General features: G+C 40.2%; 1 protein-coding gene across 1 annotated transcript; it reads right to left on the reverse strand.

Moving 5' to 3' along the window:
• Positions 1 to 2709: 2709 nt before the first annotated feature.
• Positions 2710 to 5568, reverse strand: LOC126800528 (GDSL esterase/lipase 5-like). Its single transcript, XM_050527903.1, has 5 exons — positions 5068 to 5568; positions 4779 to 4900; positions 3901 to 4131; positions 3453 to 3708; positions 2710 to 3121 (listed from the first exon to the last, which is right to left on the reverse strand). Exons 1-5 carry the CDS (start codon positions 5348 to 5350, stop codon positions 2859 to 2861), a joined length of 1155 nt encoding a protein of 384 aa, XP_050383860.1. The 5' UTR covers positions 5351 to 5568; the 3' UTR covers positions 2710 to 2858.
• Between the last annotated feature and the right edge of the window lie 8227 nt (positions 5569 to 13795).

A 13795-nucleotide genomic window follows, 5' to 3' on the forward strand; every position in this document is an offset into this window, starting at 1 on the left:
TGGGGATTTGCCAAATGAGTTTCCTTGTTGCGACCACGCACGATTTGTGACAAAAAATTAGGTGATTTCAAATATGTAAACAGCTTTCGGCATTCGCATCTTGGTAATGGGTTCTCCTTTAGGGCATATTAGTGGTGTTTTCGATTTACCGGAAATTTTGACGGTCAAACGAGGTCCGGATTGGATGAAATCTTAAAATGGTCTCTAAATATATTTATCAATCACATCAAATGGTGTCGATCGATTCCAATAAGTTTCATTCATATAGTCGCTTCATAATGCGATGATTTTATTATAAACCTAATATAAAAGGGTTATGATACATTAGTGGACACTTCGGCGATCGACAACTGCAGTACGAAATATGGTTGATCGACACCAGTAGATGTGATCGGTATATATATTTAGGGAACCCATAAAAATTCCATCCATTTTGGACATGGTTTGACCGTCTGTACCTACGGTTAACAAAAAAAGAGGCATTTTGACCTATTAAAACCCCCTTTGAATGAGGCTTTGCCAAATGGGTTTCTTTGATGCGACCGCACACAATAGGTGACAAACAATAAGTGATTTCAGATATGCAAATGGCTTTCGATGTTCGCATCTTGGTAATAGGTCTTCCCTTATGGCATATTAGTGATGTTTTTGGTCTACCAGAAATTCTGACGATCAAACAAGGTCCGAATTGGATGAAATTTTTACAGAGTCACTAAATATATATACCGATCACATCAACTGGTGTCGATTGATCCCAAGAAATTTCCTTCATATACTTATTTCATAATGCGATAGTTTTATTATAAACATAATATAAAAGTTATGATATATTAATTGACACTTAGGCGATTGAAAACTCCAGTTCAAAATATGGTTGATTGACAACAGCAAAATGATCATTATATATATTTATGGACACCGTAATAATTTCGTCTGTTTTGGATATGGTTTGATCGTTCGTACCTACGGTCAACCAAAAAAGAGGCGTTATGACATATTGAAACCCCATTGACCGGGGCTTTGCCAATTGAGTTAACTCAGTGCGACCAGGCATGATAGGTAACAAAAATTAGGTGATTTCAGATATGCAAACGGCTTTCAGTGTTCGCATCTTTGTAAAGGGTCCTCCCTTAGGGCATATTAGTGGTGTTTTCGATTTACCGGAAATGCCAACGGTCAAACCAGGTCCGAACTGAATGAAATTTTTACAGAGTCACTAAATATAAGTACCGATCACATCGGATGGTGTCGATTAATCCCGGGAGGTTTCCTTCATGTAGTCACTTCATAATGCGATAGTTTTATTTTAAACCTAGTATAAAAGTTATGATACATTAGTGGACACTTCGGCGATCGACAACTCTGGTTCTAAATACGGTCGATCGACACCAGCAGATGTGATCAGTATATATATTTAGGGACCCCGTAAAAATTTCGTCTGTTTTGGACATAGTTTGGTTGTCCGTACCTATGGTTAACAAAAAACGAGACATTTTGACATATTAAAACCCCATTGACCAGGGCTTTGCCAAATGAGTTTTCTTAGCACGACCGCTCACGATCGGTGAAAAATTAGATGATTTCATATTTGCAAATGGCTTTCGATGTTCGCATCCTGGTAACGGGTTATCCTTTAGGGCATATTAGTGGTGTTTTCGGTTTACCTGAAATTCTGACGCTCAGACGAGGTCCGAATTAGATGAAGTTTTAACAGGGTCCCTAAATATTAGTACCGATAACATCAGTTGGTGTCGATTAATCCCGAGAAGTTTACTTCATATAGTTATTTCATAATGCTAGAATTTTATTTTAAATCTAGTATTATTAACATATATAATATTTATGTATAATTATTACCAAAAAAGACATATAATTGATATATGTATAATATATTTTATGCATGTATAATATTTTATTTTTAGCGGGCTTTTACGGATTGGGCCTTGCGGGATTTTGGCGGGTCGGGTTGGATCTCACACTTCTAAACTAAACCCGACCCGTTACTCATGGAAGCGGGCTTTCTCGCGGACCGGGCCATGTAAAAGCTTATCGAGCTTGCGGAGCTTCGCGGACTTTTCGAATCCGCGGTCTAAATGATGAGAACTAATCGCATTCCCGATTGATATTCTAATATGAGAACACATGTTGTAAATTATTATTATTATTATTATTTTGGCTAGTTTCAACTCCATCCGAGATGTCAAACTTCAACTTGCATATCTGAAATCAATTGCCGATACATGTATATAATCTGGTGTGATTAACTAATTTTGCCGCCAGGCTCGGCATTCAGTCTTAATCGTGATTACGTATAATTCATCCATGCAGTTCGAAGCAAGAACTAAAATAATTAAGGTCTGCAAAACACATCTCACAACTGACGATCAGCGTGTTATATATATATATATATAACATCAATTTTAAGCTCTTTAATCGTTTATAAGTCAACGTGTATATATATATATATATATATATCAGTCCCTATTCAGAGTGAAGCTTCACTCTGAAATTACAGAGTGAAGTTCCAATTCTGACATACTTTTCGGTCAATTTTTTTCACCATAAGCGATTCAATATTTAGATATGTTATTCAAGATCATCTGTACAAAATTTCATCTAATTCGGACATCGTTAAGGTATTGAAATTAGATTAAATCAATGAATGAATTAAAATTGTTCAACGTGAACCGTTCGTGTAAATCTCAATTATGAAAACTCAAACTATTGTCGAATTAGATGAAATTTTGTACAGATGATCTTGAATAGCATACCTAAATATTGAATCACTTATGGTGAAAACAATTGACCGAAAAGTGTGTCAAAATTGGAACTTCACTCTGTAATTTCAGAGTGAAGCTTCACTCTGCATAGAGACTATATATATATCTGAAGAGATCCTTGAGATTGTATAGACCCAAGGGCTTAGAGTCACCTTCCCCACTCCACATTTCATGAGCCAATTGATTATACACTTTTTCAGTCAAGTGAAAAGAGTCCGAAAACACATATTCATTAGGGTTTTCACACAACTCAAACTCCTTCACGATTCTCTTTCCTCCACAGCTAAACACCCCTCGAAACTGACCTGTTCCGCAGCATGCTGATTTTCCTTCTTTAAAACCTTCATCACATGCAGACAATTTATCCGTTATTTCAATTCCTAGTGGCTGCAGGAATCGACTATATTATCTAGCGTGAAAACTACCTGAATTATAGCAACAAGTTTAAAATCATAATAAGTTAAGACGGTAAAGCAATTTACGTTTTTTGCAAGTCAATGTTCAAAAGTATTCCAATCATGAAAAATACAACATACTGAGAGATGCATGCAGAAGGAAAATGTGGATATTATTCCTAAATGCAGATACACGAGGTGCATACCAATTGACAGTTATTAGTTAATGGGCTAATTATCCACTAATTAGATGATTATCAGAGATCGAGTACGATACCATATTTAGGCGGATGTCTAGTTCTCTGTCTAAGGTTGTGGTTAAAGTCGTAGAGTGAATATTTAAAACCCTTCAACTGGATTCCTATCTTCTGGAGTAGTTTTAATAGAGCTTGGTTATGTAACCTGGCGAGTGAGGAAACTTCCCCTAAGCAGCTTCCATTATCTTCTGGTTTGATTATTCTTAAACCCGGAAGGCAACCTAATATCGGCAAATTGATGAACCCAAATTTTCGACCCCCTCCGGCATAAATCTCCTGCCAAAATAGCTTAACAGTCAGTTCAAATAACATATATAGACTTATAGATTTTCAGAAATATTGTTTATTCAACAATTTAAAATATTGTTCTAATATTGTCATACTATTAACCTCTGATCAATATCATGTTATTTGACAAGAAAATATCTTGTTTATGTGTATAAAATATAGTAAAATAGTGATGCATACTTGGATGATAGTTGTCAAATTACCGATGACCATTCCAACGTATTCTGAATGAGAATGGGACTTGAAAATGGGAGAGTCAATCAAGAAAGGGCTCATGTAATCGTTGGTTCCGATGCTAAACAAGTAAACGGCTCTTGATAATGTCATTTTGGCTTCAGCGTTGCCCAACTTGTGTCTGACCCAGGTCTCTACCTTCTTGTAGTTTCTTAGTTGTGTTTTCAGATCAATCACCTGCAAAAGAAGAATATGAAAGCTGTCCATAACTCCATGCATGCTAGTCTTTTGGACTTAATAATTTGAATTTAATTAAAGAAATATGAAATTCTCTAGACACCAAGAATTTACCAAATTGTTTTGGCTCCATACGCCTTCACTTAATTTATACATTTCTTGGAAACACATCCACAAAACTTGTGAGGTTTAAACCCAATAAGTTTAAGTTAATAACAGATGATATGTCAAACTATATAATTTGTTTTATCTTAAATAGAGAACAACGACTGGATAGGTTTATGATCGGTGATGATATTTCTAATCTGGATCATAATATATAAAGTTTTACTTGCCTTAAAGAAGAATAAAAAACACTGTGTCGATCACTTTATCATTGTTCTATTATAGTACTGCATGATGGAGTTGAATTACGTCGGTAGTTATATCTAAGTCACATTGCATTCCATTTTTTCTGGTATATTCGATCACCCTACTACAGAAAGTTAAAGATCTTGAGACGTCACCCCACTCCAAGCATGAATCGTTCAACGATCAATAGCTAACCAAATTTACTATATATAATATATATGTAGGCAAATTCCAATAACAAGTTCACAGTCAATGTAATTAATTTTAGCCCGTCAAATGTGAAAACATATGCGTACCGAGCCTTGAAACGTCTCAACCAGAGCACCAGCTCCAGAAGATGCAAAATTCGCTCCGCCGGAATACTGGCGAAAACCCGGTCGCAGGAACGGTGGAATAAATGGCAGGTGAGCATACTCAGCTGCAGTTCGTAGTGATAATGTTGTATATGAGATTATAATATGCAGAATGAGATAACATGATTAGTCACAGACTCACAGTACGCCAAGCAGACAAGGTATAAGTTAGCTAACCAAAAGTGGATTTGTACAACCAAGGACAACATTGAGAAAGATTTGCAAATCTCACCAATAAAGTCCGACATCAAGCGCCCGTCGGAGAATCTTCCAGTTGGGAACTTGAAGTAGGTATCTCCATAAGGCCTGAAATTGGCCTGGTCAAGAGTTGAAGTGTTGATGTAGTTGTTGTTACCTGCATCCAAAAAAGAGTCCCCAAAGATGAAGAAAGCAACTTCATGATGATGATGAGAGTCATGAGACGTCTCCGAATGCTGGGATCCAAAGCAAAAACTTGAGAATAGTAGCGGCACATGAAGAAAGAAAAGAAGGGACACAAAGCGTGGCGTTGCCATATGTTGTGTCAAATCTCCATCTCACCCAGAGGCCACGGAAACTTTGTTTCTATTTACTTGGAATGGAAATGCATGAACAAGATAATTAACATCATGCATTTCTGGAAATGAAATGCAAAAGTGTTGGACAAGATAATTAGTCCGCCCTAAATGAGTTCTGAATCGATTTCTCAAATAATATGAAACCAATCTGATCGTCTCAATTATGCGAAAAGAAAGACTTTGCCAACCACATAAGTTGCAAAAGGTCAAAGGACTATATATGAAGTAGAAAAATGGCCATTTGTCAAAATAAATTTGGCTAAAACAAATATGTGGTTATTGAATGTTGAATCAAAATATAGTTTTTGATTAAAAAAAATTAATTCCAGAAGAAACATTTTGTATGCATTTTCCCGAGGTTCAAATTTTTGTTGGTTTTGTGGAGAATCACAAGAAAATTTTCAGAAGCAAATGACAGAGGAAAATACACGCAATATTGGCGGGTCGCTGGGGGTGTGAACGTGTTGAGCTGTACTGTTGTCCCCTATAGATCAAGTGAAGTCAATTTCTCTAAATTTTGATCACAAGCAATAGCTAGATCAGTTGACCCTACAAACTCCCATAACATATCATATATATGGTAGGATTAGGCTATTTCACACTCCCAACCAACTTGCGGCGACTGAGATAGATACTAGGCAGGCGCGGCATCAGATTATTTGGTAGGGAAGCTATGTGATAATAATTCATGATATACACCTATCTTCCCCAAAGATGGTAACAATAACAGTGAGTTATAAACTTATAATCTCTTGTAGCCAATGTTGATACAGTACTCGTACACGTCAAAGAGTTGACTAGGTTAAAACTTTTGAACCCACTTCTGGAATGTCATCTCAAATATGCAATAGGTCCACTTAAAGATACAATCGATCATTACATGCATGTGTAACTCATTTTGATTAGTATAGTGAACGTACTTAAGGAGGTGACATAGTTAAGGATATGAATAAATCCACTCTTGACATGGAGAAAAATAAAATGTGTGATAGGCAAAATGCATGTATACGTAGAAACATAACACCGGCCAAATCAGAATTTTGGATCCGAAACCGGATAATATATAGCTAACCGTATTTAATTAACGTCAAACAGACGTCTGTTCTAACGTATCTTGTCTATCATTTAAAATATATAACAGTGATAAATCGTTAGGGATTTAATATATTTGAATAATAATCTTCTCAGCAAATGTGTGTTCATCGCTGATTGATTATGATTATCTCTAGCTAACCATGGCTGATCGATCAGCCAAGTTTTTTCCTCTAAGACCTCGTTTATGTATTTCACATTTCCAGCGTACACTCGTTTCATATGTTTTGTCCATGGCAATATAATAACCTTTTAAGCTAGCTTTGAGCAAATAAGATAGTGTACGTCAAATGTGACCCTATTACCTTTTCAGATGTGTAATGAGAATTTTGCATGTTATTATTAATCTTTGAACAAATGAAGGCCGATAGGCCATAGAGTGGTTACCAGCCAACCCTAAATCTTCTTCTTTTCATCATGTGAATTGTGAAAGGCGGAAAGAACTCGTGTACCAAAAAAAGAAGCAAGAAGGGAAAATGAACTTCTAAAGTTTCATCTCATGATGAAATATTTCCCCAATTGTGATAAACAATTAGCAAACCGGAATTCTGGAAGAGCATTTATATAATTGAGACACATGTAGATTTGACTTAGTGATAAAAGATCCAGAAGAATAGAGCAAGTGAACGAAAAAAATATATATATAATCTAAATGACTGAATCATCACATGACCCTAATCCAAATAGTATGATTTACTTACGAACTCTTTTTGGTCTGCAATATATATAGGAGTCGTGCGACTTTGATCTAAATATTTAATCTATCTAAACAACTAGTGAGCTAGTTAATCCGTTAAACATTTCCAAGATGCATGTGCTGCATCATGCATACTAAATACAAATGTGATTTTAATGATCATCAATATGAAATACTCATCGTTTGGAAGACATCCCCCTCCATCTCATCTCTTTCAGAGCAAGGATTCAATGTTTTCCACGCAACCTTATGACCCTGGAAAACGCTCACTTCATTGGGAGTCAGATAGGGCATATTTTGGAATTGGACGATCCTGAAAGTCCTGACGCCTCCCCAGACTACATCCGTCTTCGAGTCGAAGTTGATTCGAGAGAGCCTCTTCTGCCGGGTTTTAAGTTTAATCGGTCAATAACTGAGGAAGCTTGGGCTCCTATTGGGTATGAACGCCTCCCAGATATATGCCTTCGATGTAGTCGTATTGGCCATACTATTTCACAGTGCCTCTTCCCCAGACACCCTAATGCAAATAAGATCGGATCAGATATGAAAATCTCTTCTCCTCGCCGTCAAACTACCCCGAAAACATTCTGAGATAGAGAGCGTACTCGATCTGCTGGTCCAACTCGCTCTCCATACCGCACTGATAGGTGGTCTCAAGCCAACAACTGAGCTCTACTACAACTTAACTTGTTGCCCATTCCCTCTAGTCATCCTAGCACTATGGATGAAGTTCTAATGGACTTAACTGCTTGCACGGCACCAGTTGTTACTCCTACTTCGAATTCACCTGTTTGGCGTGGGGGAATAGTGCAAGCTCCTACCCGTTTTCCATTACATTAGTTCAGAGCTCAATCACGATCCGACCAAACCTGGATGGTCTTATGGAAGTTGATCGGCGGCCAACGATCTCTCCCCTTGCCCCAGCTAGGGTTTTTCGGGATGACGTCGAGCGTTCACCAGTGTCAGTCCTTACAGCCCAGAACAGCTCCTCTCCGACTGACACATCACCTGTGGTGCAACTCGCTGGTCCTCAGCGTTCCTCTAAGGGGAAAGCAAAATTATTCCAGGACCCAAGGGAGGATACGTCAGCCCTACAGAATCAGATTCCTTCGGATGAAGCAGATGCTCAACTGGCGTTGGAATTAACTCTGCATGACATGGTTGCCGCTGAAGTGGGCCGCTCTTATCTATATCCTTCTTCTCCGCCTGATGAAGGCCCATCGAGGGCTGGGCCCCGCTCACTCAATTATCTCCCAATTGAGGCCCTTACTGACCCAACACTGCTGCAGGCGGCACTGGCCCATCAAGAGACCCTTTTGGGCCCATCTCTTATTTTGGAAAACCCGAATTATGCTATGCTGCCACGACCTCCATCTCCACATCACTATCCTAGTGCTCATCCTCCATCCCCTACTCTACCTCCATTCCCGAGCTACGATGTCCCTATACCACCAGAAATCTTCCACCATACCCAACCAACCACCACACCCTCATCTACAACTACTGTTCTCAGTCAACAAAACAGGACACAGAATTTGCCGGAACCACCTCCATGGCCGCCGATGGGTACTTTCACCAAATTAGTGGATCAATTTCAGAATCTCAATTTGCGGAAGCGCATTCTGGAAGTGTTAGAGGAATCCAATCTGGTCACCAAAAAGCAAAAGCCAGATCCTACCCCTACCTACCTAATCTCGGCTCCCCGAGCTCTAACGACTATTCCTTGAAGCCGGCGCGGTCGCCCTCCTTCCTCAGCTATTCGTGGCCGAGGACGGCGGGGTCGTCCACGTCGATTGACTGTCACTGATCTAATTGCATCTCCCCCACAACGCCCTTCTCCCCCGACTTCATCCCCTTCAGGTTCAATTAACTCTTCACTTGTTACCTCTCTTAGTGATGCAATTGTTGAGACTCTACTTCCAAGTTCTTCAGTGTACGTGGAAGAAGTTCAGGTGAGCAATCAGGTTTCAGTTTCAATTGATGTTGTTTGCCCGGTATCTGCGGAAGGTTGTGGAGGCTGGCCTGCAGCCTCGAGCTCCCCATGAATTCCATGATTAAGCTGGTCCACAGTCGGGGATCGCTGTGGGCTCTTTCTTGGCCGGCTCCTGATCCAGAGCTACTTTTTTGGGCTTCTCTTATACACATCAAAGTGTCTCACCTACTGTATATATGGTTGTTCCTTTTGCTGCAACCTTATGCTAATGTCTGTTGTTTTATCCCTTACAGAGGGGACGGTTGTTCTTTTGTAATGCAGTTTTTGGCCGTCTGGGTGATGTATATAAGGCCTCTTGCTGCTTTTGTAGTTTGTTGTAAGCTGGAAGTTAGATCGGTTGGATGGCGGCGGCTTTTGTTCTGTAATTATTCCGACTGCCTCACTGATCTTACTTCGGTTACTCATGCTTTAGAGATTCTTTCCTGTAATATGGAGCACTGCCACAGAGCTCCACTTGTACCTTTTCAATGCAATGACTTGTTCTACTTGGTGTGGTACTTATGTTATGGTATTACTGAAGCTGTGGTTTGTATTACTTGGAAGTTGATCATACAATTGCCTATCATTATGGCATTACTGTGGTTGTTTCTGCATTATCCTAGTTCTATTTCAAGGACTGAAGTGGTGGGTACCGTTGCGACGGCCCACCACGATCAATGAGTATCTTCAGTTGGAATGTGCGCAGGCTTGGGAACCCAGCCACATTCCATGATCTCAGGAAATTGGTAAAAGCACAAGATCCCGACATCGTCTTTCATATGGAAACTAAAAAGAAAGATGCTTCGATGAAAAAAATGTGTGGCTCCCTTGGTTATCCAAATTGCCACGTGATTGGTCGTCGAGGCATTCAAGGTGGAGGGCTTGCCCTCTGTTGGAAAAATCATTTGAATCTTAGAATCATTGAGGCTAATTCTGGTTTCATTGATGCAACAGTTCCTCTTCTTGGTCACTACATCTGTATCACTGCGTTTTATGGCAATCCTTCAACCTCAAACCGGCACCACTCCTGCGAGGCGCTTCGCCTTTTGAGCCACTCTTTCAGCAACCTTCCTTGGTTTATTTTTGGGGACTTCAATGAAATCTTACGGGACAATGAAAAACAGGGAGGGCGACTCCGACCTCTTGCTCAGATGAATAGGTTTGTGGATATTGTTAATGATTGTGCTCTCTCTGATCTTCCATTTGATGGGCCTCCTTTTACCTGGAGTTCTAGTACGGTTGCAGAACGGTTAGATAGAGGTTTCTTTAATATTGTTGCTACTACTTTGTTCCCTAAGGCCATTACTTTTCATCATGACTTTGGAACTAGTGACCATCTGCCACTTTTCTTTGATCTACTTGGCCGTGGTCTGCGCCCAATTCCTTCTGGCCCGCGGAGATTTCTGTTTGAAATTTTTTGGGTAAATGAACAGGGTTGCCGAGATACTATTCAAGAAACCTGGAGTCATCATCTTACTCATTCTTTGTTTACAAAAATCTCAGATTGTGCTGATGCTCTTCGACAATGGAATAAAGATTCTATGGGACGAATTCCGCAACAACTCTCCAAGCTTCAAAACTCCCTCGGTCAATTCCCAATTAACTCTGCTTCGGAACTGGATAAATCTCGAAGAGCCAATATCAAGCGTGAGATTAGTAAACTATCTTCCTATGAGGAAAGCTTATGGCACCAACGATCAAGAATACAATGGCTTAGAGATGGGGATAATAACACCAAATATTTCCATGCTTTTGCAAAAAGCCGTGGTTCCCAAAACAGGGTAAGAGGGCTGTCAGACTCTTTGGGCAATTGGTGTGACTCTGATCCTACAATACGTGCATCCATGTTATCATATTTTTCTGAGCTATACACTTCTGAAGGATGCACTAATATGGATGAAGTTCTAACGTCAGTTACTCCTAAAGTCACAGAGGTTATGAATTCTGTCTTACTCAGACCTTTTGACCGTGCGGACATTGAGGATGCTCTCAAATTTATGGGCGCTAGTAAATCTCCGGGACCCGACGGCATGCCTCCTCAGTTTTTCAAGCACTATTGGGATATCATTGGGGATAAAGTGTCTTCTTTCTGCTTACAGGTTCTTAATGAAGGAAAAGATGTTTCAGCATTCAATCGGACATTGATTTCGTTGATCCCTAAATATGCAAGTCCTTCTGTTGCTTCTGATTTCCGGCCTATTAGCTTATGTAATGTGGTCTACAAGCTAATCTCCAAATCCATTGCTAACAGATTGAAACAGTTCCTCCCGCACATTATCACTCCTACACAGAGTGCTTTTGTGCCAACTAGAAACATACAAGACAATATCATAGCGGCCTTTGAAACAGTTCACTCCATAAGGTTACAGAAGCAGACGGCGAAACAAACAATGGTTCTTAAACTTGATATTAGCAAAGCATATGATCGTGTGGAATGAGATTTCCTCCGTAATATCATGCTTAAATTGGGTTTTGTTGAAAGATGGGTCAACCTTATTATGATGTGTGTTTGTTCTGTATCTTTCTCTATTCTCTGGGATGGCCGTTCAGTGGGTTGTTTTCACCCAAGCAGAGGAATTCGTCAAGGGAATCCGCTATCACCATATTATTCTTGTTCGTTTCCGAAGGCCTCACTAGTCTTCTCCAGTCGGCTGATCATATGAGATTTCTCCAGGGTGTCCAAGTAACTCCCTCTGCTCCCTCCATTTCCCACTCGCTTTTTGCCGATGATAGCCTTCTGTTTCTCCATGCTAATTTACAAAATGTTGTGGCTCTCAAGACTTGTCTATCTATGTATGAGACAACAGCGGGTCAGCGAGTTAACTATGAAAAATCGGCACTCTGTTTTGGTCCCAACATACCAGCTTCTACAATGGATGTGATACGATCAAAGCACGAGGTATCAGTAGTTGATCTTCATGAGAAATACCTTGGGCTTCCGACGCAGGTTGGGCGTAATAAATCTGAAATCTTTCGTGCAATTTCTCAACGCCTTGATTTCCATCTTCAAGGTTGGCAAGGGAAGTTCCTGTCCAAAGCAGGTAAACTTGTGCTCATTCAAGCTATAGCTCAAGCTATTCCTACTTATTCAATGAGTGTGTTCAAATTGCCAATTGGGGTTTGCAAGCAATTTCAGTCCAAGATTAGTCATTTCTGGTGGAGTAAAGGAGGTGACCAACGTGGCCTTCATTAGTGTTCTTGGGACAAGCTTTGCCGGAAAAAAGCTAATGGGGGTCTGGGATTCAGGGACCTCCTATTATTTAATCAGGCACTGCTTGCAAAAACAGTATGGAGACTTTTCTGGGGTAGTAGATCATTAGTCAGTGACTTTCTCCAAGCTAAGTATTTTCCCACATCCTGTTTTCTCAATGCTTCGCTTGGAGCCAAACCATCGGCGATTTGGAGAGGTTTATTATGGGGGAAACAAATCCTGGATATTGGCACTCGTTGGAGAATAGGGAGAGGTGACAGAGTTTCCATACTTGCTGATCAGTGGCTTCCAACTCCGACTACTTTTCGGGTCACTTCCCCTATTTCTATTGACGATTCCATCAACGTCAATTATCTGATTATTGTCTCTGGGTGTTGGAATGCTCCTCTCATCCACCAGCTTTTTCTTCCTCACGAAGCATATGCTATTCTTAGCCTTCCTCTCAGCCAAATTTACTCTCAAGATAAACTCATGTGGCATTATTCTCCATCTGGTCTCTACACTGTCAAATCAGGTTATTGGGCTGCACTTGAACAATCAGAGTCTCTCTCTCTTGCGGGGCAGAGCTCTAATTCCGGAAACAGTTTCAAGCTTTGGAATTTGGTTTGGAGTCTCCCTGTTCCTCATAAAATCCGAGTTTTCTTGTGGCGAGCCATTCATGAATTTCTTCCAATAAGGGAGGCCTTGAAGAGACGACACATTTCTTCTGATTCCTCTTGTTGGCATTGTGGTCATCATATGGAGACAGTAGTCTATACCTTATGGGACTGCAAGTTTGCAAAAAAGTCTTGGAAACTTTCCCCTTTCTCGGGATGCTATGCTGCCAACATGGAACCTAACGTTTTGTCATTGTTCTCCCATTTGTGCTTAATTGCTACGGTAGATGATTTAGCTACCTTTGGATTTATCTCCTGGTGGCTATGGCGTAATCGCAATCTACACCGTCATGAAGAGAAAGTTCTTCAGCCTGTGGACTTGGCTAGGTGTGTAGGTGAGTGGCATAATGATTTTCTGGCCACCCGGATCCCTAATTTATCCCCCATCAATCCCAAGCCCCCACTCATTCTTCATTGGTCTCCACCCGATGTGGGATTCTGGAAGCTTAATTTTGATGGGGCAGTGAGTTCCAGCTCTCAAAGAAGTGGGATGGGAATTATTTTCCGAAATTATATTGGAGGGCTCGAATATGCTTTGGCTATTCCCTTTTGAGGCACTCTTTCCTCCAAAGCAGTGGAGGCTTTGGCCCTGATTTATGGTCTCCATTTTGCACGTCATCTTCACAGTTCCAACTTAGAGATTAAAGGTGATGCACTTACTTTGATCCAAAGTATTTCGACTCTTGGGGAGGATCTCAGTGCTGAAGGTCATCTAATTGATGAAATTTGCCATTTGTTGTTGTTTTTTCCTTCTTGTTCTCCAGTGTTTGTCAGG

The sequence above is a fragment of the Argentina anserina genome, chromosome 6 (genome assembly GCF_933775445.1).
Source record: "Argentina anserina chromosome 6, drPotAnse1.1, whole genome shotgun sequence".
In the NCBI taxonomy this organism is placed as follows: Eukaryota; Viridiplantae; Streptophyta; class Magnoliopsida; order Rosales; family Rosaceae; genus Argentina; species Argentina anserina.